We start from the raw sequence: 24,239 nt of genomic DNA, 5'->3' as shown, positions 1-24,239 counted from the left end.
GTTGGATCTGATTAAAGCTAACTGCACTTTTATAAAATGCAGCTATCTCCATGAAATGCAGATGTGCAAACTGTAACCTGCCCCTGTTTCTCCACTCCCACTAAACAGAAATGGTGGGTGCCGAGTTGGGGGAGGGACCTCTGGAATCTGGCCCTGGCCTCCAACACTGTTTAGACTAAGGCAGAGATCCTCTCTGTCTCATTCAGACCCAAGTGTCACACTACAAGGAATAGTAAATTTCTTAATCTGTAATTACTGTACAAACTTTCCGCACAACAGTTAGAAATTGATTAACAATACTGATCTGAGCAGTTGAGTGTCCACCGCTGGAATAGTTTATAGATTTTGTGGTGCTCTCCGATTAAATGAACTGCATTAATGAGTTTGCTATTTAAAATTGTACACAATTTGTGGTAAAGTTAATATGGCAAAAGCTGGAATTTCGAGAAGTTGCATGTGCACAAATGACGGTTACATTGCAAATGCTAATAGTTTGCAGAACGAAGGATTTAATGAGAAGGAGCAGATTAAAATCTAATAATTTTAATGGGCTTAAAAAAACATGCCGCCTGGTCTAACACACTATAAAACTGCAAAAATTGATCAAAGGCCTGACAGGAAGTTTTATGTGTACATAAGTAAAGGCTGACAAGAACCTGCTGTGTGTGCCAAAGGTTCCCATGATGGAAAACTGAAACATGGTGCTCACTGACCACAGCGTGAGCCTTGACACAGGTCGTAAATAACTTTGTGATATATGACCACATTAAACAGCCGACTGGTGTATTAACAGCAGTAAATCTGTGACAGGAGAAATGCTTGGCACTCAAGACCTTGTCTTTCTGATATTAGTTTCAGATTAATAGGGGTAAAGCAAACACATCAAATCACTAGTAGACTTTGATTTCATAAACCTTTCATATATTTTCTTCTCAGACTTGCTTATATAGATGCAGAGTTCAGAACCATTAAGCTGAAGGCTGAGGATTCTGCAGGTCGAGAGCATATGATCACAATTAAATTAAAATCAAAGGTGAGGCACTGGTAATGGATTCAAAGATAGAGCGTTGGGATTTCTTTTGAACTGTAATTTTGTATATTAAGAAAAATCAATATCAGATACAGGGAGATGGATTTATTCACTATGGCAACTTGGTTCTCGATATTAGTCGGTCTTGCATTTTCATCCTACTTAAGAGTTTGAGGTTTTAAACCAATGATATAAAATGGCCTGGTTCACTGTTGCATTTATTTGTGTTTTTTAGGCTTGCTGATGCTGTAGCTAAACACTGGGACTGTTCAAAATAAAATAAGCAGTGAATCAGTCTTGATCATTTAATGCTAAATTAAGACCTCAAGCAGTTATATGTAGTGAGAGCAATTATTACTTGGAATTAGCTTCTAGAATTGCAAGAAATATTTAAGGGATGACAGTAGACATATATTTACAGCATTTTTTTGGTTTGGGCTACATTTAAAAAAACGCCCCCTTGGATAATATATAAATGTCTAAAATGAAGTAATTCATACTTCTGTATTGAGGGTGTTAGGTACATGTGCCACACTATGTAAAGTAATGCACAGAAACAGGTGTTGAGAAAAACATCCCTCAAGTAATATTAAATGCCTTGTTGGGAGCATGGGAATGATATGAGGTCTTGGGGTTGTTCCTGCTCTCTCTCCCCACCTTAAAATTGACATTTGAGTAGACCAAGGTACTTTGCTTCACCCTGCATTAATATGTTATTTCAATTTTTTTTCATAGCTTTTCATGTTGTCATAATTTAAATATTCCCTGTTGATTTTAAAAGGCAGGAGTTCTATATACCCGTCAGGAAAATGTTTTGCAGGTGATGCATCTGTGCATGATTGACAAGCCACGGAATGTTCAATCCTTCTGTGGCGGAAGAAGTTGCAGTTGTCAGTTATCTTGTTATGCATACTTTTCTTCATGAACTAAATGACTTAACCTCTTAGAGTACAGGACTGCATTAAATAAAAAAACTCTATTAATCATTTAGTTGTGCCTCTGTCATTGAAAAGTTGGCTATGAAGCACGAAGCTAGAACGCTCATATGCAAACCTTGTGGCAGGTGACATTGAAACTTAGTCGCTAACAAATAGAATTTGCATTATATGCTGGAAGGGAAGTATGATGTCATTTTACATTACAGATTTGATTGTGGCAAAGAGGATAAAATTGCCAATGTTTTGATTTAGGTCTTATTGCAGACTGCACCTATTTACTGGTGCCTTGTTATCTTTTTAGAACAAAATTGATAATTCCAAGTAAATGTGCAGTGACACTCAACACTGTGGGAACAAATGTTTTTAGAAGCCAATGGCAGTTATACCACAAAGAGTAGGAACATTTCCTTTCTCCCTTTTTGAGCCTTGCCTGAATGAACGTTAAACAGGAACTTTATTAGCGATTAGTTTGAAAACTTTTGACATAACTTGCAAAATGGTTGAGGAATCTAATAATGAATCGTGTACAGCTGCTGTTGAATTGTTAAAAAATAGATGGTGTGGATGGCTTTAACTTCACAGAGCATAAAGTACATATTTCTGCAGGAAGTAATCACATCGTGTTGGTTTATAAAGAGGCCTGATTAGGTATACAGACTGATATAATTTGAACTTTGTTTTAAAAATGTAGGTTTGTGCATGCTTGTATTACAAAATGTTTATTTAGAAAATAAGTCATCTTGAACAACAAACTATTGGCTGCAATGTTTAGCTCAGTAGCATTTCTAGAGCTAGTTCTTTGGCAGCTGAACAACTAAAAATGTCACGCGTGCTTTCTGTGTGGCCCTCACAGCATCCCATGCTTTTTTGATTTATTATTGTCATGTGTATTAGTATACAGTGAAAAGTATTGTTTCTTGCACGCTATACAAACAAGGTATATCGTTCATAGAGAAGGAAAGGAGAGAGTGCAGAATGTAGTGTTACAGTCATAGCTAGGGTGTAGAGAAAGATCAGCTTAGTGCGAGGTAGGTCCATTCAAAAGTCTGGTGGTAACAGGGAAGAAGTTGTTCTTGAGTCAGTTGGTACTTGTGCTCAGACTTTTGTATCTTTTTCCCGACGGAAGAAGGTGGAAGAGAGTATGTCCGGAGTGCGTGGGGTCTTTGAGTATGCTGGCTGCTTTTCCGAGGCAGTGGGAAGAGTAGACTGAGTCAATGAATGGGAGGTTGGTTTGCGTGATGGTCTGGGCTTCATTCACACTTGGTGTTGGTGTACCATGTGTGGACCAGAAGCACGTAGAGAGCACAGATCATGACTTCAAACAGCCTCTACAACTGATTTGATGCCTACTTTGACCTCATATCATAACAGGATCATAACAGGTCCAGTTAATACCCTCTCATTATCCTCAGCTGGTATGCACCCAAGAGGAACCCACACTGATCAACAGCCACCCACCCCACCAGCATTATTTTAAAAACTGACCATCCAACTTACACTTGTGGTTTTTGTGTTGTGAAATTTGTGGACGTACTGAGCTGTCTGGTAATACAGGTGGTGAGGAATTTTGACCCTGATTTCTGGTTACTAGAGATTGCTCATGGCTGATTGATGGAGGTATGGTGCACTGAGTGCCATGATAGTTTGGTGATACAGTGGATGAGAAATGTACTTTGGTGATGTGTTTACTGATGTCATTGAATGTCTTTGGCACCGCTGCCAGGTCCTTGGGGGTCAAACTCCAGGAAATGAATGACCTTCCTCACTACCTATTCCCTTTTCAAGTGTGCCTTGAGGGTTTCTTGCTCATGCAGTAGATGTAATTTATCTGGATTTGCAAAAGGCCTTTAATGAGATGCCCCATAATTGGCTGATGAATAAAGTCAGAGAAAGTGGAGTCGGGGGCAAGGGACAGGATGAATTGCTAGCTGGACTCGAGGCAGAAATTGGGAATAAAAGGTAGTTATTCAGAATGGCAGAAAGGTTGGCAACACGTGACTGAATATAACTGTTATTTTCTGATATTTGAGCAAGATTCAGCCCCTTGAGTTCTAGTTTCCCAATTTCTTGTTAGTTCAGCAAATGCCAGTTCTCTTATTCAATTGTCTATTATCCAGATTTAATTTGTTGTAACAAATGAACGTTGCAATATTAGAATAATGCATTTCTCAGATCAACATTTGCATATGAAACGTCTCCAAGGAAAAGGGAAGCCATTTTTGTCCACTGTTCCATTTTGAACTTTGTGATATATACTTGTCAAGTGAAACTTAATATTTTTGTGCTGTATTGGGTCACACTCTTGTCGAAGCACTTGATTATTTTGCTGTTGACATCAAATGTTTGTAGGTCTTTAACTGAGAAAGTCTCCACCTTGTCTCTTCCATGGTTTTTTTCATTGTTCTAATCTTCCCTGCAAGTACTTGTGTAAAGGATTAAATGTGAATGCTGATCCTTTAGACTGAGTAACCAAAGCTGAAAGGTGTCCGTCTAAATATTCTTCAGCAAGGAATCAGTAACTTTAGTAAATGGGAACAACATTTGCTGAGAAAATTGACGATTTTACTTTTGAAAATTCTATATATTAATTCTGTTTAAGATGTTTCATGTGGATGCCGCAATCTTCAGTTTCTAAAGTTAAAGGCCTCTCTTACCCTTGAGTTTCACTTGTGCAACATGCACTTAAAGACATATTTTAAAAAAAAACATATCTGTCCTTGCTGGAATTGCTATTTTACTGCATTTCTAAGACTGAGTCGGGGACTCTCCAGGAATCTTCCAAACTGGTGGGTGAGATGTGGATCTGAATGCCCTGCCCCCATTTCCAATGGATCCTTTTATTGTTGGAGGAGGGAAAACTGGGGCGTCTTGCAACTCCCACATGTGGGAATCCGAATTCAACAAAGCCGTTTGAATTCAGTGTTAAGTTCAAACAGACCCCGTTTTCACTGTATCGCACACAGTTTGAGTTATGAATCTTTAAAGAAGTCATAAATGCTCTTGAAGGCCAGATAAGGGGCAGGAATTTCCAGCCGCTCTCTCCCCAAGGCCGGAAATTCCCGTCAGCGGACAATGGACCTTTGCATGATCCGCCCCCACCCGCTATGATTCCCGTGGCGGGCGGGACGGGATAATTCTGTCCAAGGTCTCTAGAACGGTCAAACTGTACAAGTTATTTAAATGGATAGCCCTTTAAAAATTGAAAATAATGCATCCTGCCTGTGTCTGAGAGTTGAAAAAACATGTTCTAGCAATTTTAATTGCTGTTTGTTACACAATCCTAAATGCTATCATTATAATATTATTAATGCTTGGCTGCTTCCCACAACCTATTGTTATCGCGATGAAGGGGTTGTAAGTTCACAGCTTTACAACTCGAAGAGGTTACTAAAGGATTAGCTGTTTTTGATCTGGGTTACAAACACAAGTTGGTTTGTTTTGATCATGGACAAAGTATTTGAACAGATTTACATGTTTTGAATGGCCTTTCATGAATGAGATTTTTTTAATGCAGTGAACTCTATATTTAAAACTTCATTGCATCTCAGCACGGCTCTTGGTTCCTGGGATCTGGTCATGGTGAATACTGGATGATTTGGCATGGAGGGTTTAAGGGCAAAGTGATGGGTAAGGATTGAATTGATATAGGGGCTATAAAGGGCCATGGGGATTGGTGTGGTCATGGATTGGCAGGAGTTAGGACTACATTGGCATAGGGAGTATGAGGTCTTGCTGATGAATGGGTGGCATGAGTTGGCCACTGAAGGGTGGGCATGTGTTGGCATGAGTTGATATGTTTGGACATGGGATGTGGATGGGGTGAGGGCTAAAAGACCAAATATCTAAGGAAACAACGGAGATGAAGTTCCAGAGAACCAAGGTAGGCCTTTTAAACAGCCCATCTCAGCACTTGGCAACCTTGGTGGCTACTTCCGATCTGCATCCAGGGGTGGAGGGTCTGACTCCATCCTGCAACCTTTCCCCAAAATGAAGATCCTGCCGTTCAGATCACTTTTTCCTGAGGTAGGTGTGGTGAGCTGGGAAATTTCCTGGTTCCCTCCACCTGACTTGGGAGGGGAAATCCAGGACTTGCTGTAGAAACCTAACACTCCATTGTCAAATATCTGTTTTTATTTGATGGGGACCAACAGGGCCTAATTCAGAATTACAATCTATCGTTCAATGTCTCAGCCACAAAGATTTCAGGATCAGTTTGTGATCCATCCATTTGTATTGTGTTTTTCAGGGAAGTTCTCAAGTTACACCTTTGCTTTTATATTTAAGAATAGGAGTTAGGCATAGTTTTGACTGCTTTTGATGGGAGTCTATTCTGTGTGTCCTGAGAGAGGAGAGAGATGGAATTTCTGATAATTTAACATGTGAATGACTATCAGGGAAAGACGGTTAGGAAAATTGTGCAGTTAAGCCTATTTACGTGCATCTTCTAGTACATTGCCATTAATGTGGCAAGTATTCGGAGTCTTGGCAATTTTTTTGCCTCCAACACAAACCAAGAGGCACTGAGGTCACTGGTCAAGCCCTTATGCTTTGGTTGGAATCTCCTAACTCCCCACAAGCCAAGAATTGAAAGGGATGACATTTTATTCTGCATGGCTCTAAACTAACTACCAAAGTGTCATGGAGCCATGACACAACCCACCTGGTTGTTGTGATATATGGCATTTAAGGAATTTTGATATCATTATTTTTTTAAAGTTTGCATGGATGTTTTACTAATTGCATTTCACTTACTAATCTGGAATTTATGACTGCTTGTTGGGTGTTTGCTGACTTTCAGGGGAGTTGTAAGAGAAAGAAGAGTGAAACCTGACAAAACTAGAATGTAAAGTTTCTTACTTTGTGTAAACCAAAGATATATGCAGATATATATATATATATATAGATGAGAAAGTTTGAAAACTAACCGATATTTGCTAATTATGAGATTGAAATTCCTACAGTATCATTTCAGCGATTTTCCATAAACAAGGAGGAACTCTGTCCTAATGGCTTGCAGTCAAGGGTTCAGAGGTCTGATCATTAATGTGTGGTGCCATTCCTGAAGGCATTCAGCAACCTATTCCTTATTTGATGGTTTTTAATTTATTTTCAGTATCCAGCTGAACCACCTGATTGCTCCGCAGATTTTCCTGTTCCCTTTGTGAGCTCTTGGACGCAACAGGTACTGGTCAAATTCCATAAATGCTCTTATATTGTTGTTTATTTTTTTGGTAGTACTAAAAGTGTTCTTGTCAAGGTAATATTCTGCCTTTGTAAATTATCACATTGGGCGACACGGTGGCACAGTGGTTAGCATTGCTGCCTCACGGCACCGGTTTCCTTCAGGTGCTCCGGTTTTCTCCCACAGTCCAAAGAAGTGTAGGTTAGGTTGATAAGCCATGGTAAATGTGCGGGATTATGGGATTAGGGTGGGTGAGTGGGTCTGGGTCAGATGCTCTATCGGCGAGCTCGTGCAGACTTGATGGGTGAAATAGTTTGCTTCGGCACTGTGGGGATTCTATGATTATACAAGCTAAATAAATCCTTGCCATTGCCAAATCTGCTGTTAAGATAAACAGATATCTTGTTTGGAGGAAAAAGCTTATGAAAACATTTCAAGGTCTGTTGTTTGTTTGAGCCTCAATGGTTTGGTTAGTTTATCTAATAATTGGCTGAACAATACAGCTGAGGAAGGTTCCCGGTCAATCCTGTGTTAGTTAATCATGGCAAGGTTGCAGGTAACAATGCTACAGTCAACTCCGGGTTGGAAGGGAAACATTGGTCAGAGTTCCTGGTCCTGATCCTTAACCAGTGACTTTTGCTACAGAGGGGTACATGATAGACTTTGTGTGAGTAAACATTGTCCCGAGCTGCGATGAGGCCTACTCAATCAAATGATACGGAGCCTCAATTACTTCATATGAACAAAAGTCACTCGGGTGAAACACCTGAAAGTGACCATACCCTTAAAAGGAGTCTAGGAAGAAGGAAAAAGGGAAGAAAATCAGCAAAAGGAGAATAATCAGTGCACTCTATTGAGTACAAACTGATACAGTTGTTGGCATAAAAATAAGCAACAAGCAATTGAATGGAATTGTTATTCACTGATACCTGTGCAAGATACAGCTGATGATGGAATGACCATTTTCCCAGTGTTTCTTTTTTAAATAGTTTAATGTTTTCTCGTAATTTCCAACAAATATCCTGCCAATAGTTATTCAGAAGGCTGGACCATCCTCCTGTCCTATCCAAGTGTATAAGACAGATTGACCTCGGAGTTCAAAAAGTCATCTGTACTTCAAGTTGGTTGTGTCTCTCGTCAATCCTGATTTTTAAACAAATGAAAATGGTTGGCCCAATGAGTCGGTGAATTCTGGATATTCTAGGATTAGATCAATTGGTCTTTTTTGTGGATTGGTAAATAAAATTGCAAATTGTTAATGTGTCAAGATTACCCCATACTGATCATGGTAAGGGTGTACTATTAATTGCTTTTCTCTGAGAAATCAATAACTTTTTTTGTTAAAATCTTTAAAAACTCTTGTAGTAATTAATAATAGAGGAGAGTGTAGAGAGTGGAACAAAAGCAGTAAAGACTGGAATTTTCTGAGAAATCGGCAAAGTCCAAAAGCAGGCAGGGAAACCTGTGTTTGACCCGCCAACGGCAATGGTTGCTTTTCACCCCCTACTGTGCACAACTTGGAAGAAATTGAGAGGCACGGGTTACTACATTGAATCACAAGTGGGACCCTCTGACTTGCTCTCCTCCCCATGACCTTCTGTAATCCAGGTGCCATATTTAAAGGCAGGGACTTCCCAGTGTGCTGGCACTCCGTGGACAACTGGAGGCCAGGAATCTGCTGAGTCCCAGTCAGCTCAGGAGCCTTTGGACTTAGTCACGCCTCAGTTGCTGGAGCTGTAAAGACGAGCTCAGAGACATCACGAAGGGGTATCTGCTACCCTGTTCAAATGGCAAGGCATGATGGAGGAGTCTGTTGGCCTTCAGTATGAGGTGATAACTACAGCATGCCATCGCATCAAGGTCAGCATTGGCCCATGTTATGGGTCCTGCATTGCTGTATGAGCTGCACTCTATTGCCGAGGCACATGCTGGCATCCATCAGTGTCAATGTGAGAGGGGGTGGAACATTTCACTTTCACTCCAGCTGCTGCATCTCCTCCAGGAGTCAGCAGGATGCTCTTCGTAGGGAGGAGGACTAACAGCTCAACATTCCGGGGCCAACCATTCTGGTACTCTGGGAATGTCCAGTAGATCCAAATCCCCTCTCTGCAGGCCAAGGAGGGTGCAACTGCCTCAAAGCAGGAACCTGAAATTGGGCCAAGGTCCTCTCGGCTCCAGAGGGTGCCTGCCAAGGTCGATACGAACAATGGGGCGTAGCAGTCAGTGGGCCACCTCCACTGCGGATGTTGAGGGAGCACCAAGATGTAGTGGCAGGGTTAGAAATGTTAAGAAGACGTAGTTGCACATCGTGGGCACGGGTGTTAATCACTTGTACAGAATGTTGATGATTATAAATGCACACCCAATCGTGTCTCCTTTTCTATGGCTCCCTGTAATGTTGAGCGGTATTCGTGGAAATCAGATGTAAAACCTTGGTTCCTGCTCAAATTAAAGGCAAGAATCACAGCCTAGGACCTCTCCTCTGTGCAGTGTATGACTTTCTGTGTACAGTGATTGTCTCATTCAAAGTCACTCTCCATGTCAGTGATCCCTGCACCTTGATTTGGTTTGCATTTGCTGCAAGAATCTTACACCCGAGTGTTGCAGGGTTCTGTGATGTCCTTTGTCCGCTCTCGCCGCCTTCCCACATATCTCGTCAGCATTCCTGAAAGGTGAAAGTGTGGTGCTGTAGGGAGCAGGTGATGCTGCCTGTCAAAGGCTCAAATGCTCTGTTCATGTGCCCATTGTTTCTTAGCAACATTTCCATGATATGAGCTTCTTCAGAGAGTATTTGATTTATTATTGTCACATGTATTGGTCTACAGTGAAAAGTATTGTTTCTTGCGCACCATACAGACAAAGCACACCGTTCATAGAGAAGGAAAGAAGAGAGTGCAGAATGTAGTGTTACAGTCATAGCTAGGATGTAGAGAAAGATCAACTTAATGCGATGTAGCTCCATTCAAAAACCTGGCAGCAGGGAAAAATCTGTTCTTGAGTCGGTTGGTATGTGACCTCAGACCTTTGTACCTTTTTCCCGATAGAAGAAGGTGGAAGAGAGTATGTATCTCTTTCCTGTACTCCGTCTCGTCATGTGCACTGCCCTCAGCAGTGTCAGACCTTCCGAGTTGTTCATGGCACCCTGCACCTGTGGAGACTGGAAATCCCAGCGCTCGCTCTTCGCCTGGCTTATCCCTGTTGAAGTTGACAAAGTTGTGTGCCTTGGCAAAAATGGTGTCTATGATCTCCTGAATACATTAGTGGGTGGAGGCTTATGAGATACCATGCAGCTCCCCAGTGGAGTCTCAGAAGGAGCCACTGCTGGAGATTTGAACACGGCCACTGGCCCTCTCAGTCTTTGTGGCACAAATTCCTGCAGAACATGATGTACAGACACCTGTTCTGGCTCTCGCTCGTCTGCAGGTAGCACATGCGCTGCCTATAGATCCTGGGTCTAGGACTGTGCCGAGGAACAACGGCTCTCTGAGAAGGATCCTCTGTATGCGGAGCAAGGCCTGTCGCCCGTGGTTTCGAGGGTTCTGCTCCTCCCTTTGCCAAGCCAGGTGCCTCTGCTGCATTCTGCGCTTCCTTCTCTCCTGCCTATAAACAATGATGCAGACAGCGAGATCACCAGGCTCCATCTTCCTGATGGTCTCCTAACTGCACTATCAAAGAGAGTCATAAGGCTCAGCATTTGTCTCCAAAGGGCCACTCTTGGTCAGGTCATCAATTCCATTATAAAGGTCAGAAGTGGGGATGTTTACTAATGACTGCATAATATTCGCGACTCATCCTGTGTCTCAAGACCCCTTTATGCATGGCAGAGTGTCCTGGCCATCAATTGGATGTCCAGTGTTCAGTGCACATGAAGGTTCACCACAATCCCATACCACATGATCGAGTGACAACAGCTTTGGCCGCTCGTCCCTGAGCGCTCTCTTCATGCGCTGGCATTATCCTAACCTGCACAACAAAGCTGTGCTGTTTTGCTGGATCATGAGGGTGAATATTCAGTGTCTACATAACAATACTGTTAGGGGTTTGGAGTGCTATCCTCGGTGAATATTCCATTCCCATTTCTCCCCAGGGGATCCTGGGCTGCCCAATTGCCTAGTTGTTTTGCTGCTCCATAACATACTGTCAATTTTGAAGTCTGTGCCTGAGGGGTTAAAACTAGAAGAGCAATCATTGTTACTCTTAGGAACGTGGCACTCACTCTCAGGAAAGTGCTGCTCGAGTGGCTATAATTACTGCACTAGCCTAACTCCAAGCATGTCAATTGAGCTGATGATAATCGGTCTTCACTGTAGCAGAGTCGGCATCTTCTAACTGTCCGTTTGCGTGGACGCTTTCTACATTCCCCCCTTCAGTCATGTGTTTGTATGCACCCTTCCATGATCCTTGCACACAAGGAAACTCTGCCCTTCCTTCAGTTTGTGCTGCCTTGCCTTTGAATGCTGCAATCCTTACCCCAGCCCCACACTAAAAACTAGCCATGAAGAAGCTGCTGTGGAGACTCCCCGAATCCACAGTGCCAGTCAGGGATCCTAGGTGTGCAGTGCTGAGTTTTGTGAACTCGCCTCTAAATTCTCCTCGGAGCTCAGGTCACCAGCTGCACGTCTTTTAAAAGCATTTGTAAATCACGCCATCCTCCCTTCATTCTGACATGGCATTTAAATTTGGGGTGGGGGGGGGGGGGGGGGGGTGAGTGATTCCGGTGTGTGACCACAATAATAAGATGCAAATCCATGCTAATATTGCTAATAATTTCAGTGGTGGGAAACACACCTAGGGCCTTCTCGCGAGATTTTGTGATCTTGCAACTGAATGCGTCCATGCGATTAGGCAGAGAAAATCCCACCCAAAGACTTGAATTTATGTAACACCTTTCACAATCTCAAGACGTCCCAAAGCCTTTTGCAGCTAATGTAAAGCGTAATTACTGATGTAATGTAAATAACCTGTTTTTGGTGCTGGTTGAGGGAAAACTACTGACCAGGTCACCCATTACTCCACACTCTTCTCCGAAATAGTCATAGAATCCCTACAGTATAGAAGGAGGCCATTCAGCCCATCGAGTCTGAACAGACAAAAATCCCACCCAGGCCCAATCCCTATAACCCCATGTATTTACCTTGTTAATCCCCTGACACGAAGGGGCAATTTAGCATGGCCAAGCCACCTAACCTTTTTTTAAAGTTTATTTATTAGTCACAAGTAGGCTTACATTAACACTGCAATGAAGTTACTGTGAAATTCCCCTAGTCGCCACACTCCGGTGCCTGTTCTGGCCAATGCACCTAACCTGCACATCTTTGGACTATGGGAGGGAAATGGAGCAACCGGATGAAACCCACGCAGACACAGGGAGAACGTACAAACTCCACGCAGTCACCGGAGGTCGTAATTGAACCCGGGCCTGTGGAGCTGTGAGGCAGCAGTGCTGCCATGGGACTTTTGACATGCAGCTGAGAGTAGCTTAACTTCTCATCTAGAAGATGGTACCGCTACTAGAATGCCAGTTTAGACTTTGCACACACATTCCTGGAGTGGGACTTGTTAGGTGTATATTGTGAGTACCAATGTGATGTAGCACATTGTCAAAACTAAAAAAGACTATCCACAGGCAGAGGAGGTGCGGGGCTTTCTATAAGGCAGGGGTAGAAGTCAGAAATGATAGAATTTAGGAAAAGAATATCCATTAAAAGAATCGAGACTGAATAACTGAAATTTGAGAAGTTACCACTTAAAGTCAGTACATGAAAAGAGACAGGGGAACTACAAAGGAAAATGTCAAGCATTGAAATCCTCTAAGTTCCAATAATTGTAAGAATGAAGAAAGATGAGTCACAGTGCATAGAGCAGACATGATAAACGTTGTTATAAAATTTAGTTTGAGTCAAAATAATCTTAATCTGAAGTCAATCTTGTTGACCAATATATTGTCTTTCTGTCCCTTTTCTATCTTTAATTTGTATTTCAAAATAAATAACTGTCCAAGCCTGTTATTGTAGAACCTATTAATTACAACAAAAAAAACTGGTAACTAAATACATGTTATTTTGTAACTATTTTGCTGCTCTTGTTTATTTTGTAAAGATTTGGATCCATGCACTTGTTGCCAAGCATTAGGCAGTAGTATTTGAATATATTTTTAATTAAGGCATTTTTTTTTTGTTCCACTGCTAGAGTTATAGCTTGACATTTTTACATGGCATCCATATTGAAATGCATAATTTTCCTTATGGTCCCTGTCTTCCTGCTGGGATGATAATGTTTTGATGTATTTTTCTGCTGCCGTGATGAGAGGGCTGCTGCTGCTGCTCTGACATATTCATTCAGATGAATAATTATAACTTGTGCAATGTCAAGCAGATGATGGCAGGTCTTTGCACGTCAAGCCAAAGCCTGATCGCCAGTGCAGGTGTTTCACAGCATGATCAGATAAAGCCAGTGGTTTGAAGCTGAGATGGCACATCACGACTAGTGAGGAATGAGCATCCAAGGGCAAAGTGGCCTATGCCCATATGTAACTGCTATCTTACCGGACAGCTTTATCTCGTGACAGGGCTGTTAACCTATTGCTCCCAGCTCGCAACAAAAAAAAATAAAAACACGAACTAAAGTCCGTGGCTTTCTTGAGGGAAAAATCATCTGGAGGCAAAGGGTTAATTTCTTACAGGCTCATCTCCGACTGCAGCCCTGTTAACATTCTGCGTTCAGTTTTTTAAAATTAAGAAATGAATTGTTTTTTCCTGCAGATCAGCACAATGATGCACCTTTCACTATTAGGCGCCTGAATCTGCTAAATGTGGCTACATGTTCAAAAACCTGGTTCCAAGCTACAGGCATTGAAAGTAGAGAGGTCTGGCTTTCAACTCTAGCAGATTTTTGGGTTGTGTAATTGTCGTACTCCTACAGTCTGCTTTTTAGTTATGTTCTGTCAGTGTGAGTTAGAAAACGTAATGCTTGAATTGTGTCTTAAATTAAAAGTCCTTGGCCTGCACCACAAAGATAACCAAAGAAATATTGATTTTTTTTTTTTGTTTAACCCATTTTTCAGCGTTGCAGCCACTTTTACCGACAAATATGTCTTCAGACTTTGGTGTGCGAAAGGGAAAAACTTTTTTTTAAATGAATATAAAAATGTGAAGCATAAATGCTTTATTTGTGGAAAGGAAAGTGTGGTTGATGAGCTGTCAAGCACCTGATTGCCTCAGGGCCTTGGAGTTGAGAATGAAAGTGATTATTTGGAAATTTATATCTGAAAATGTTCATGAGGTGAAGTCAAAATAGGATCTAGACCATGCAAATACCGCAGAACACAATTACTTAGCTGGTGGGAGGAAAGGTGCATGAAAATAAGCTGCAGTTTAGCCAAATGGTAACATGCAGCACTCCAGGTGAAGGTAGAAATGATCAGGACTATGTTGGAATGATTGACAAGATTGCAGTGAAGTTTTATTTTTTGGGTAATTATTTTCTTAAAGAAAAAAAGAAATGAAATCCTTAGACATTTTGAAAGAGTGCAATGTTAAATTCAAGGCAGATCGCGCATGGTGTAATTCATTGGTGCTATTTGGTCCAATTACACACGGCAAACTGAAGGGGACCACTATTTGCTTTGGACTTCCACAGCAGATGGAGCCACTTTACTGTAATACAACCATAAATAAACTTTCAGTTGAGATTGCAAAGGCAGACTAAACCTTTCAGAATAGTTTACATTACAGGCAGAAGCATGAGCCTGCAGCAGAATGGACTGAGAAAAGAACACGGACCTGCAGTCCGTCACGCTGACAGGGGTTAGTGGCTTTGGGCCCAACACCACCAGCTGTCAATCATTGGCGTGATTTACCAGTTGAGCAGAAGAAAACACGAATGAGATGGAGCCTTTAGGTGTAGGTAGATCCAAATGTTGGATTTTCCTTTAAAAGGAGACTCCACAAATTAACCACAGTGGGCATTCAGAGGAAGATAATTTTACAATGCCGATTTAATTCTATATGTAGCCCATCCTTCTCTATATGTGTGTCCATGTATATGATAAATGTGTTGTAAATTAAGTTGCATTCCTTTATAATGTCATTCCTTGGTTTCAACATATTGCAGCATGGGACAAAAAGCAGTGCAAAAAAAAATTGAATTGGGGGGGGCCTTTTGTTTAAATATTTGGAAGTTTATAGAATGAATTGTGCCTGAAAATGAAATGGTCATATCAGCCTTATCTGTGGTGTGCATATTTGGTGAATAATCCAACAAATTATTAACACATGCCAGTGTCTGATCAGAGGTTATTTTTGTTCAGGAATTTGATGCTGGCTGTGTAACATCTTCCCACAGATTGGGATCTTGCACTTTCAGTCCAGGCTCAGCACATTCAGTTGCATAAAGCAAAGCCAACGAACTTGAAAATCCAAGACTATTCCATTGTCATGGAGTGGGAACTCCAAATAGCCAGTCACTCAAGTGCTCGACTCAGATTCCCCAGGTTGCAGAATTTACAAAATGGCCAGAATCTTATGTAGCTCGAGTGGGCATATGCCTGACCTGGAAGTGAGTGAAACTGTGCAGGAAGATGTTGGGCTGCATCCTGATGTCATCGCGCGCACTCTCAACATTTTGGTCGGCAGACGCATGCGAGAGTTGAAAGTGTGCCCGCCAAGCAGGCAATTTAGCTCATCAAGGGGCAATTGAATGGAATTTTATCTGGTTTGCCTGCTTTTACAGTTGGCAGGTGGGCCGATTGGTCAGGCAGCCTTAATGTTTTAGCTGCAACCTCAATCCAGGGGGAAGGGGGATGAAATGTCAGGGCTGAAATAAAATTACAAAAGGTGTGTGGGGAATGAGCTTGTGTTTGAATGTGCTGCCTGCCTCGACACACTCTGCATAGTTTCTCCATCACAAATTTATGTTTTTTACAGGTCGACAGCTCCCTGAGGGAGCACATTAAAAGCACCAGCCACACCTTCCCTTTTCTCAGCTCCTGCCCTAACACGCAGTACTGAGCCTTTCCTCGTGTATGTTTCACACTGGCTGCTCAGCCGGCGTCAAGTTGCATTTTGGAACTGATTGCAGCTGGAAGTGCGTTTCGTGCCTGCTTCCAGGCCTGCAAAGTGCAGGTGCCTGATGGGTAAAAAATTCATGCCAAAGTTGCCTGTGCTCACTAGATGAGAAGAGTGGCAGCATTAAACTGTAGCACCAGGCAGATCCCTGTGAATATAGTCAGAAGGTCCAGCTGAAGAAATAAAGAAACGTGTCTCCTTTTTAGGAAGGCTATCTGAAGGGAACATTCTTTTTCAATAAACCAGGCCTGAAATACTTGTCGATCCCATTGCCTCTGCAGAAATGTACTGCACAGAATGCCATTATACAGCTTCTGCTTCCTTTTATTATAGTAAGAAGTCTAACAACAACAGGTTAAAGTCCAACAGGTTTATTTGGTAGCAAACACCACTAGCTTTCGGAGCGCTGCTCCTTCATCAGGTGAGTGGGAGATCTGCTCATAAACAGCAAACAGGGCATATAAAGACACAAACTCAATTTACAGAATAATGAATAATGATTGAAATGCGAGTCTTTACAGCTAATCAAGTCTTAAAGGTACAGACAATGTGAGTGGAGAGAGCATTAGCACAGGTTAAAGAGATCCAAGGCGGCCTCCACAACACACAGCGCAGAGTCGCTGAGCAGAGGCTGATAGCCAGGTTCCGCACACATGAGGACGGCCTCAACCGGGATCTTGGGTTCATGTCACACTATCTGTGACTCCCACAACTTGCCTGGACTTGCAAAGTCTCACTGGCTGTCCTGTCTGGAGACAATACACGTCTCTTTAACCTGTGCTAATGCTCTCTCCACTCACATTGTCTGTACCTTTTAAGACTTGATTAGCTGTAAAGACTCTCATTCCATTCATTATTCTGTAAATTGAGTTTGTGTCTTTATATGCCCTGTTTGCTGTTTATGAACAGATCTTCCACTCACCTGACGAAGGAGCAGTGCTCCGAAAGCTAGTGGCATTTGCTACCAAATAAACCTGTTGGTCCAAAGATGTGCGGGTTAGGTTGATTGGCCAGGTTAAAAAAAAAAAATTGCCCCTTAGAGTCCTGAGATGCGGTGGTTAGAGGGATTAGTGGGTAAATATGTGGGGGTAGGGTGGGTATGTGGGGGGGATTGTGGTCAGTGCAGACTCGATGGGCCGAATGGCCTCCTTCTGCACTGTAGGGTTTCTATGATTTCTATGACTTTAACCTGGTGTTGTTAGACTCCTTACTGTGTTCACCCCAGTCCAACGCCGGCATCTCCTTTTATTATGTCAGACAGCAAGGGGGTGGATGCATTAGCTACCATGCCTCACCTCAATAGAAATCCCAACACAGTACTATGTCCCACCCTATTATCTGCATATAAACTCACTGCCTTAAATGTACGTCAAGTTTGTTGGTGATTGAGGAATTTTCGCACCTATTCCTGTGGGAGCTGGTAGAACTCCTCTGACCAGTAGAGGACGCTGGCTGTACTATATGATCATTATAGATTTTTAGGCAACTAGGATGCCATGCTGAAAGTTGTGGTGTCAGTGATAGTTCACTGGTCATGGCACTGACCTAAGTCAGCAGGTCAGGGGTTTGTGCCTCACCCCGGAGACTTGTGCATTTGTAATTACTCTGGCATTTCGGCGCAGCCCATGAGAGTGTGCTGCACTGTCTGAGATGCCATCTTTCAAATAGAACTTCAAACTGAGGCCCTGTCCACTCCCTCATAGCCTTATTCACAGACAGACATTACCCAGTACCACCAAAACTGATCATTTGATTACTATTTATTGTTTGTGCATCCATTGGCTGCTGCATTTCCGAAATGTAATGGTTGCTACAATCCAGTAGTGCTTTATCGGCTGTGAATTGCATCGATGAGGTCATGAAAGACATGATGCAAATATGATTTTTTTCTTCCATTTTCTCTCATCTGCACTGAGGGTTAGGTTGAGGACCCCCAACTGGGTGGCACAGTGGTTAGCATTGGTGCCTTACAGCGCCAGGGACCCGGGTTCCATTCTGGTCTCGAGTGACTGTGTGGAGTTTACAAGTTCTCCCCATGTCTGCGTGGGTTTCCTCCGGGTGCTCTGGTTTCTTCCCACACTCCAAAGATGTACAGGTTAGGTGGATTGGCCGTAATACTACTGGCCGTAATACTACTCGGCCATCGCCTCTCCATCTAGTGATGTGCCCGGTGAGAATTTCATCTCCAGCACTGAAGAGTGGTTCAAGCTGTTCAAGCAGCCAGTCATATTAAAGGGTTTTCGCAGACCACCTTATAAGTTCTGTTTGTGAACAGAATTCCCACTCACCTGAAGAAGGGGCTCAGAGCCTCGAAAGCTTGTGTGGCTTTTGCTACCAAATAAACCTGTTGGACTTTAACCTGGTGTTGTTAAACTTCTTACTGTGTTTACCCCAGTCCAACGCCGGCATCTCCACATCATGACCCACTCCCAACCAGGAGTAAAAAAACCCATTAAAACAAAATACCTTTCAATTATCTCTTAACAAGGAGCAATGGGTACATACAAATGAAGTGAAGGTTTCTTAAAAAAAACTCCAAAAAATCTTAAGTTCATTTTAAAAAGTATCTGAATAATCATTTAACTACATGATGATAAAATTATTTTTTTCTGGACCAATTCTGTTGCTCATCAAATTTCATTAATCACATCACTGTTAAAAACCTGCTTACACCTGATTGTTAAACTTCTTACTGTGTTTACCCCAGTCCAATGCCGGCATCTCCACATCATGTACACCTGATTGGACAGAGTGTAGCTTTTCATGGGCTTTAAAACAGTGATGTGGGACGGGGTTGAAATGCTCACTGGTTTCAGTGATTGCTCCCTCTGGGAGGAGGCAAACCACAGCCTGTATTGGAAACCTGAATGAAAAACTGCAGCCTCAGAATTTCCATGCTCCTCTACGCATGACCAATAGTTTGTGGTCAGATTTAGAGACGTAATGATAGTGAATGCTGATAATCTGGCCCATTATGCAACGGGCATGTCTTTCTCTCTCGTTTCTGTAGTCCACTCGGCACTCGAGTTTCCAAGTAATTTTTGTTTGCTCTGATAACATCATCCTCACAATCTGTACCAAAGGGCTATGTTCTAAATAGTGGAGGATCAGCAGAGCTCAGACAATGCAAATTGGCTGAAAAACCGGGTGCTGCACATCCATGAACTGCACTCACAAAGATGGCTCCTCCTGAGCCATGTGCAGCAGTCCTCGAGAAGGAATTGGCGATTCATCTCCTTGGAACTGCTGAGGTCCATGTGGTGTAGTTACACCCACGGTGCTGTTACTGAGGGAATTCCAAGACTTTGACCCAGTGACAATGAAAGAATCGTGACTGTCATTTCAAGTCAGGATGATTTGTGGTTTGTCGGGGAACATGCAGGTGGTGGTGTTCTCCTGCGTCTGCTGTCCTTGACCTTTTTGGTGATGGAGGTCACGGGTTTGAAAGGTGTTGTTGAAGAAGCCTTAGTGACTTGCTTCGAGTCTGTTTCATCTTGTTGCCAGTGCCACTAACACTGTCTATGTTACACAGATTCTGAAACAAGAGATGATTTTGGACACAAATGGTGCTTCAGAGGTAATAATCGCCCACTTAAGGGGCAATATGCCATGGGCAGGGGCCCATCTGATGTCTCTACTACCACCTGTAAAATTGTGGTGTGAGTGGAGTTGCTACCTGCAGGCAAACTGCCAATGACAAGATGCCCTAATTTACTAGTCTAATCAGTTTTCATGTTTACATGTGACCCTAAATTTGAGGCAAAGTACAGGTGAAGTAAACCTTATAAAATACATTCAAGGGAAAGTTAAATGAGCCCTTGGGAAAAGAAAGGAGTGGAAGCTTATGTTGAGTGGGTTAGGTGAACATGGGAGGAGGCTTGTGTGGATGTCTGTACCTTTAAGACCTGGTTGGCTGTAGGGATTCGCATTCTAATCAGTATTCTGTAACTTGATTTTGTGTCTCTGTGCCCTGTTTGAGAGCACATTTCCACTCCATCTGACGAAGGAGCAGCGCTCCGAAAGCTAATGGTATTTGCTACCAAATAAACCTGTTGGACTTTAACCTGGTGTTGTGAGACTTCTTGCTGTGGAAAATATACACCAGCACAGTTTGTAATGCTCTGTTACAAATAAAAACTGGCTGTGAATTCAAGGTTTCATTGCTCTAAAAATGCACACTGGTGTAAAAAATATCTTTTCAGATGTGATGCCATATTTTACACACTGAAGATTACAGAAAGCTGCAGCAGAGAATGAACCTGTTGTGCTTGTGCTGATGCTGCTCTTTGAAAGATCTGCAGTTATTCCCGTTCCCCTACCTATTCCCCATAAGTTTGAAGAACATTTTCAAATATTCAGTTTTGAAAATTATTATTGAATCTGCCTCCACCCCCATTCAGACAGTGCATTCCAGATCATAGCAAATTCTGTGTTTTAAAAAAAAGTTTCCGCATGTCTCCTCTGATTCTTTTGCCAACTGCATTAAATTTGTGCCTTATGGTCACTGATAAAGTATCAAATCTCATTTCATTCTTCTCTGTTCTAAGAAGAACATCCTGGTCTCTCCACATAAGTGAAGCCTTTAGTCTGTGGTACCATTCTACTAAATTTCCTCTGCATCCTCACAAAGACCTTGATATTTTTCCTTAAGTGTGATGCCCAGAATTGAACACAGTTCAATTGCAGTTCAATTCAATTGTGCCTGGATTTATAAGACCAGGTATGTCTTATTACCATCCTCTTTACCTTGTTCTGCCAATGTCAAAAACTTGCACAAGCACATCAGTTTCTGCACCCCCTTTAAAATTATACCATCTAGTTTGTCTTGCCTCTCATTCTTCTAGCCAAACTAAATCACTTCATACGTTTGTGCTTTCTGCTGTGTGTCTCCCCATTTCACCATTCTGTCTGTATCCTCCTGAATTCTGTTACTAAAATCCTCGCTGTTTACTTAAGTTTCAAGTTTCGTGTCACCTGCAAGCTTTGAAATTATGCTCTTTACGCCCAGACCCCCACTCATTAATATACATCAATGGAGGAGTGGTCCCAGCATTGTTAAACTTCTTACTGTGTTTACCCCAGTCCAACGCCGGCATCTCCACATCATGCCCAGCATTGTCCCCAGGGGGTTACTTCAGTCCTGCCTGAAAAACAAGTATTCACCAATCATCTCTGGTTTACGTCCTTTAGTCAGCCTAGCATACACACTGCAACTGCCCCTTTAATCCCATGAGTTTCAATTTTATCATAAGTTCATTATGTAATACAATATGCACTTTCAAAAAGTATTTCATATGCACATCACCTGCACTACGCTCGTTAACCTTCTCTGCTACTTCATCCGATACAGCAGTGTTTCTTTTTTCCTTTTTTTTTCAGAGCTCCTTAATAAACCTTCACAGCCAGTTCCTGGCAGCACTGGAGTCACTGCAGGATTTCTGGGATGTTATGGATGAAATAGATGAGAAGACCTGGGTGCTAGAACCAGAAAAGCCAGCACGGGCTACCACAACACGCAGAATTGCCATAGGTATAAATCTTTTATTATAAGTAATGGATTTATCTGAATAGTTCTGAAATGACATTGAGGAAAAAACTGAATGGCACAGGTACTGATAAGCTCTTCAGTATTTCTTTAAAAACATGTTATCGGAACTCTATTAAAAAAACTGAAATCCCACTGCACAATGTATTTTAAGACACCTCCGATAAGACAATCTTGATTTTACTGCTGTTGTTTCTGAAGTTGTGATATGAAAACCTGATATTTTCTTAGCTTTAGCTCTTATCTATTTATTGTTTTGCTTCCACATCTTAAGTGTGTGAAGGTCGTGACTCTAAACAGGACAGCATCTTAAATGTGATCATATTTAAAACAGGAAAACATCTCTACAGTTTGCCCCCCAACCCCCATGTTATTCTCATGCATCCGCAGATAAAAAGTTTTACAGAGCCTTATCTAACATGTTGGTGTTCCAAGTACTACACTCAACATTCAAATGAAATGAAATTAACAGAATAAATTCAATCGGAAGAACAATGTTAATCAATATCTATATTTTCCATCTATTGGATATGTTGGGTGGGGAAGAATAAAGTTAACCGTTGCTGTTTACAAAAATATAGAAAAAATCCACATCTTAGCAATAATTGGTAACATTAATTCTTTGTTGCAATAAAAAACAGTTTATTTATTAGACACAAGTAGGCTTATATTCACACTGCAATGAAGTTATTGTGAAAATCCCCTAGTCGCCACAGTCTAGCACCTGTGCAAGTACACCGAGGGAGAATTTAGCATGGCCAATTCACCTAACCTGCACATCTTTGGACTGTGGGAGGAAACCCACGCAGACACGGGGAGAATGTGCAAACTCCACACAGACAGTGACCCAAGCCAGGAATTGAACCCGGGTCCCTGGAGCTGTGAGGCAGCATTGCTAACCACTGTGCCACCCTGTATTCTTAGCACTTGAGTTTGTACAAATGAAACATTGAAATTATTTCTTGTTTTCTGGCAGTTCTCAATTTAAAATACTGTGATAGGATCAATAACAATTTTCAATTATATAGCAGCTTCAGTTAGTAAAAGTCATAGGTTTCTTCACAGGAGAGTTAACAGAAAATTTGACAGAGCTATATAAAGAGTTATGACGAATACCAGAAGCTTGGCCAGAGGATGGAATGACTGCTATGGAAATGCTTTACTACACTACTTATTGTTTTTGCTTTGTGGCACAGTGCTGTTACTTTGAAGGTTACTTTTTTAAAAAGCCGTACATGAACAGTTGAGTTTGGCATCATTTAGCAATGTTACATGTTGCCTGTGGTTTATTTTAAATTATTTGTTCTTGGATTTCATAGGTAACAATGTTTCAATCAATGTGGAAGTGGATCCTAGACATCCTAAAACGTTACCTGAATGTTGCTTCCTTGGCGCTGATCATGGTAGGTGATCTTTTGAAATCCGATTTGATGTTCAATTTTTTTTAGTTTATTCCTGTTAAAATTTAAAGAGGTAACCATATTTGTTTGATTGTAGTGGTAACTCCACTGAGGAATAAGCTGAACACCAATATGCATCTTTGGTAAGTAGTACTCAAATAATATTAGTGTCATCTGAGTGCTTATAGTCTTCATCACCCAGAGGTTAAAGTAAAATCTTTGTAAGTAAATATAATATGTGCTTTGCAGGTCTCCCGAGTGCACTGTGTTGCAAAATCTAAAGGATATGTTGGAGATAGACTTTCCATCTCCTGCCACCCATGAGAAATCTGTAAGTTTCAACGAGAAAACGATACTCCAGTTTACCTTTCTGACGTTTTCCAGCTTTCAAAATATGTACATGGCTCCAAGGTGTGAAACACAAAGCAGTTATCACTTTAAATTTTTGAAAATTTCTGCAGCATTGATGAAAATTGCGTGATGCGCAGCCTCCAACTATTCCAACAAATGCTTTTGTTTGGCAAGACAGTTTAGAAATGCAGATTACGCAAACTTGAAATGGTCCTCCTTATCTAAAGATGCATAAAGTGAAAACTGTTTGAAGCAATAGAAGTGGTGTTGTATGTAAGAGGCTACCCTGTTCATTGTATATCAAAGTGATTGCATTTCTAGTAGTTACTACCAAATCTTTACCTTGCATCAACCAAAATTCTTAGCCTGTTAAGAATATATAAACGGGGTTCTTGCTATAAAGGAAACCTGGCATCACTACTGCATGTAAGTATCATAGTTCTCAAAGAACAACAGGATATTCTACAAATACAACTAGTCAAGTATACAAGTAGACTGAGATTATTGTGTGTGAATGAGAAATTAATTTACTTATATTCCTGAAAATGTAAATGTATTGTAGCTTGAACCTAGTAGCTGAACAAGCTTTATCACTCCATTCTTTCATTCTCATGGCTGTCTTGCACTTAAACGAATAAAGAAACTTAAACTTATTATTATTTTCACATAACTTCATTGCAGTGTTAATGTAAGCATACATTACATTGACACATTAATACTGCAATGAA

At 41.6% G+C, this 24,239-nt stretch overlaps 1 protein-coding gene across 1 annotated transcript in view; it reads left to right on the top strand.

The window, feature by feature from the left end:
* Nucleotides 1-24,239, top strand: part of fancl (FA complementation group L) — a 55,317-nt gene that overhangs the window by 22,894 nt on the left and 8,184 nt on the right. The window contains exons 6-11 of the mRNA XM_078229896.1: nt 937-1,033; nt 7,082-7,150; nt 21,595-21,745; nt 23,080-23,163; nt 23,258-23,303; nt 23,410-23,491. Of these exons, the coding sequence (XP_078086022.1) occupies nt 937-1,033; nt 7,082-7,150; nt 21,595-21,745; nt 23,080-23,163; nt 23,258-23,303; nt 23,410-23,491 (529 nt within the window). The remainder of the gene's footprint in view (nt 1-936; nt 1,034-7,081; nt 7,151-21,594; nt 21,746-23,079; nt 23,164-23,257; nt 23,304-23,409; nt 23,492-24,239) is intronic.

Source organism: Mustelus asterias, chromosome 15 (genome assembly GCF_964213995.1).
Source record: "Mustelus asterias chromosome 15, sMusAst1.hap1.1, whole genome shotgun sequence".
Classification (NCBI taxonomy): Eukaryota; Metazoa; Chordata; class Chondrichthyes; order Carcharhiniformes; family Triakidae; genus Mustelus; species Mustelus asterias.
Note: the sequence above shows the minus strand (reverse complement) of the source record. Positions and strands in the feature narration are given on the sequence as shown.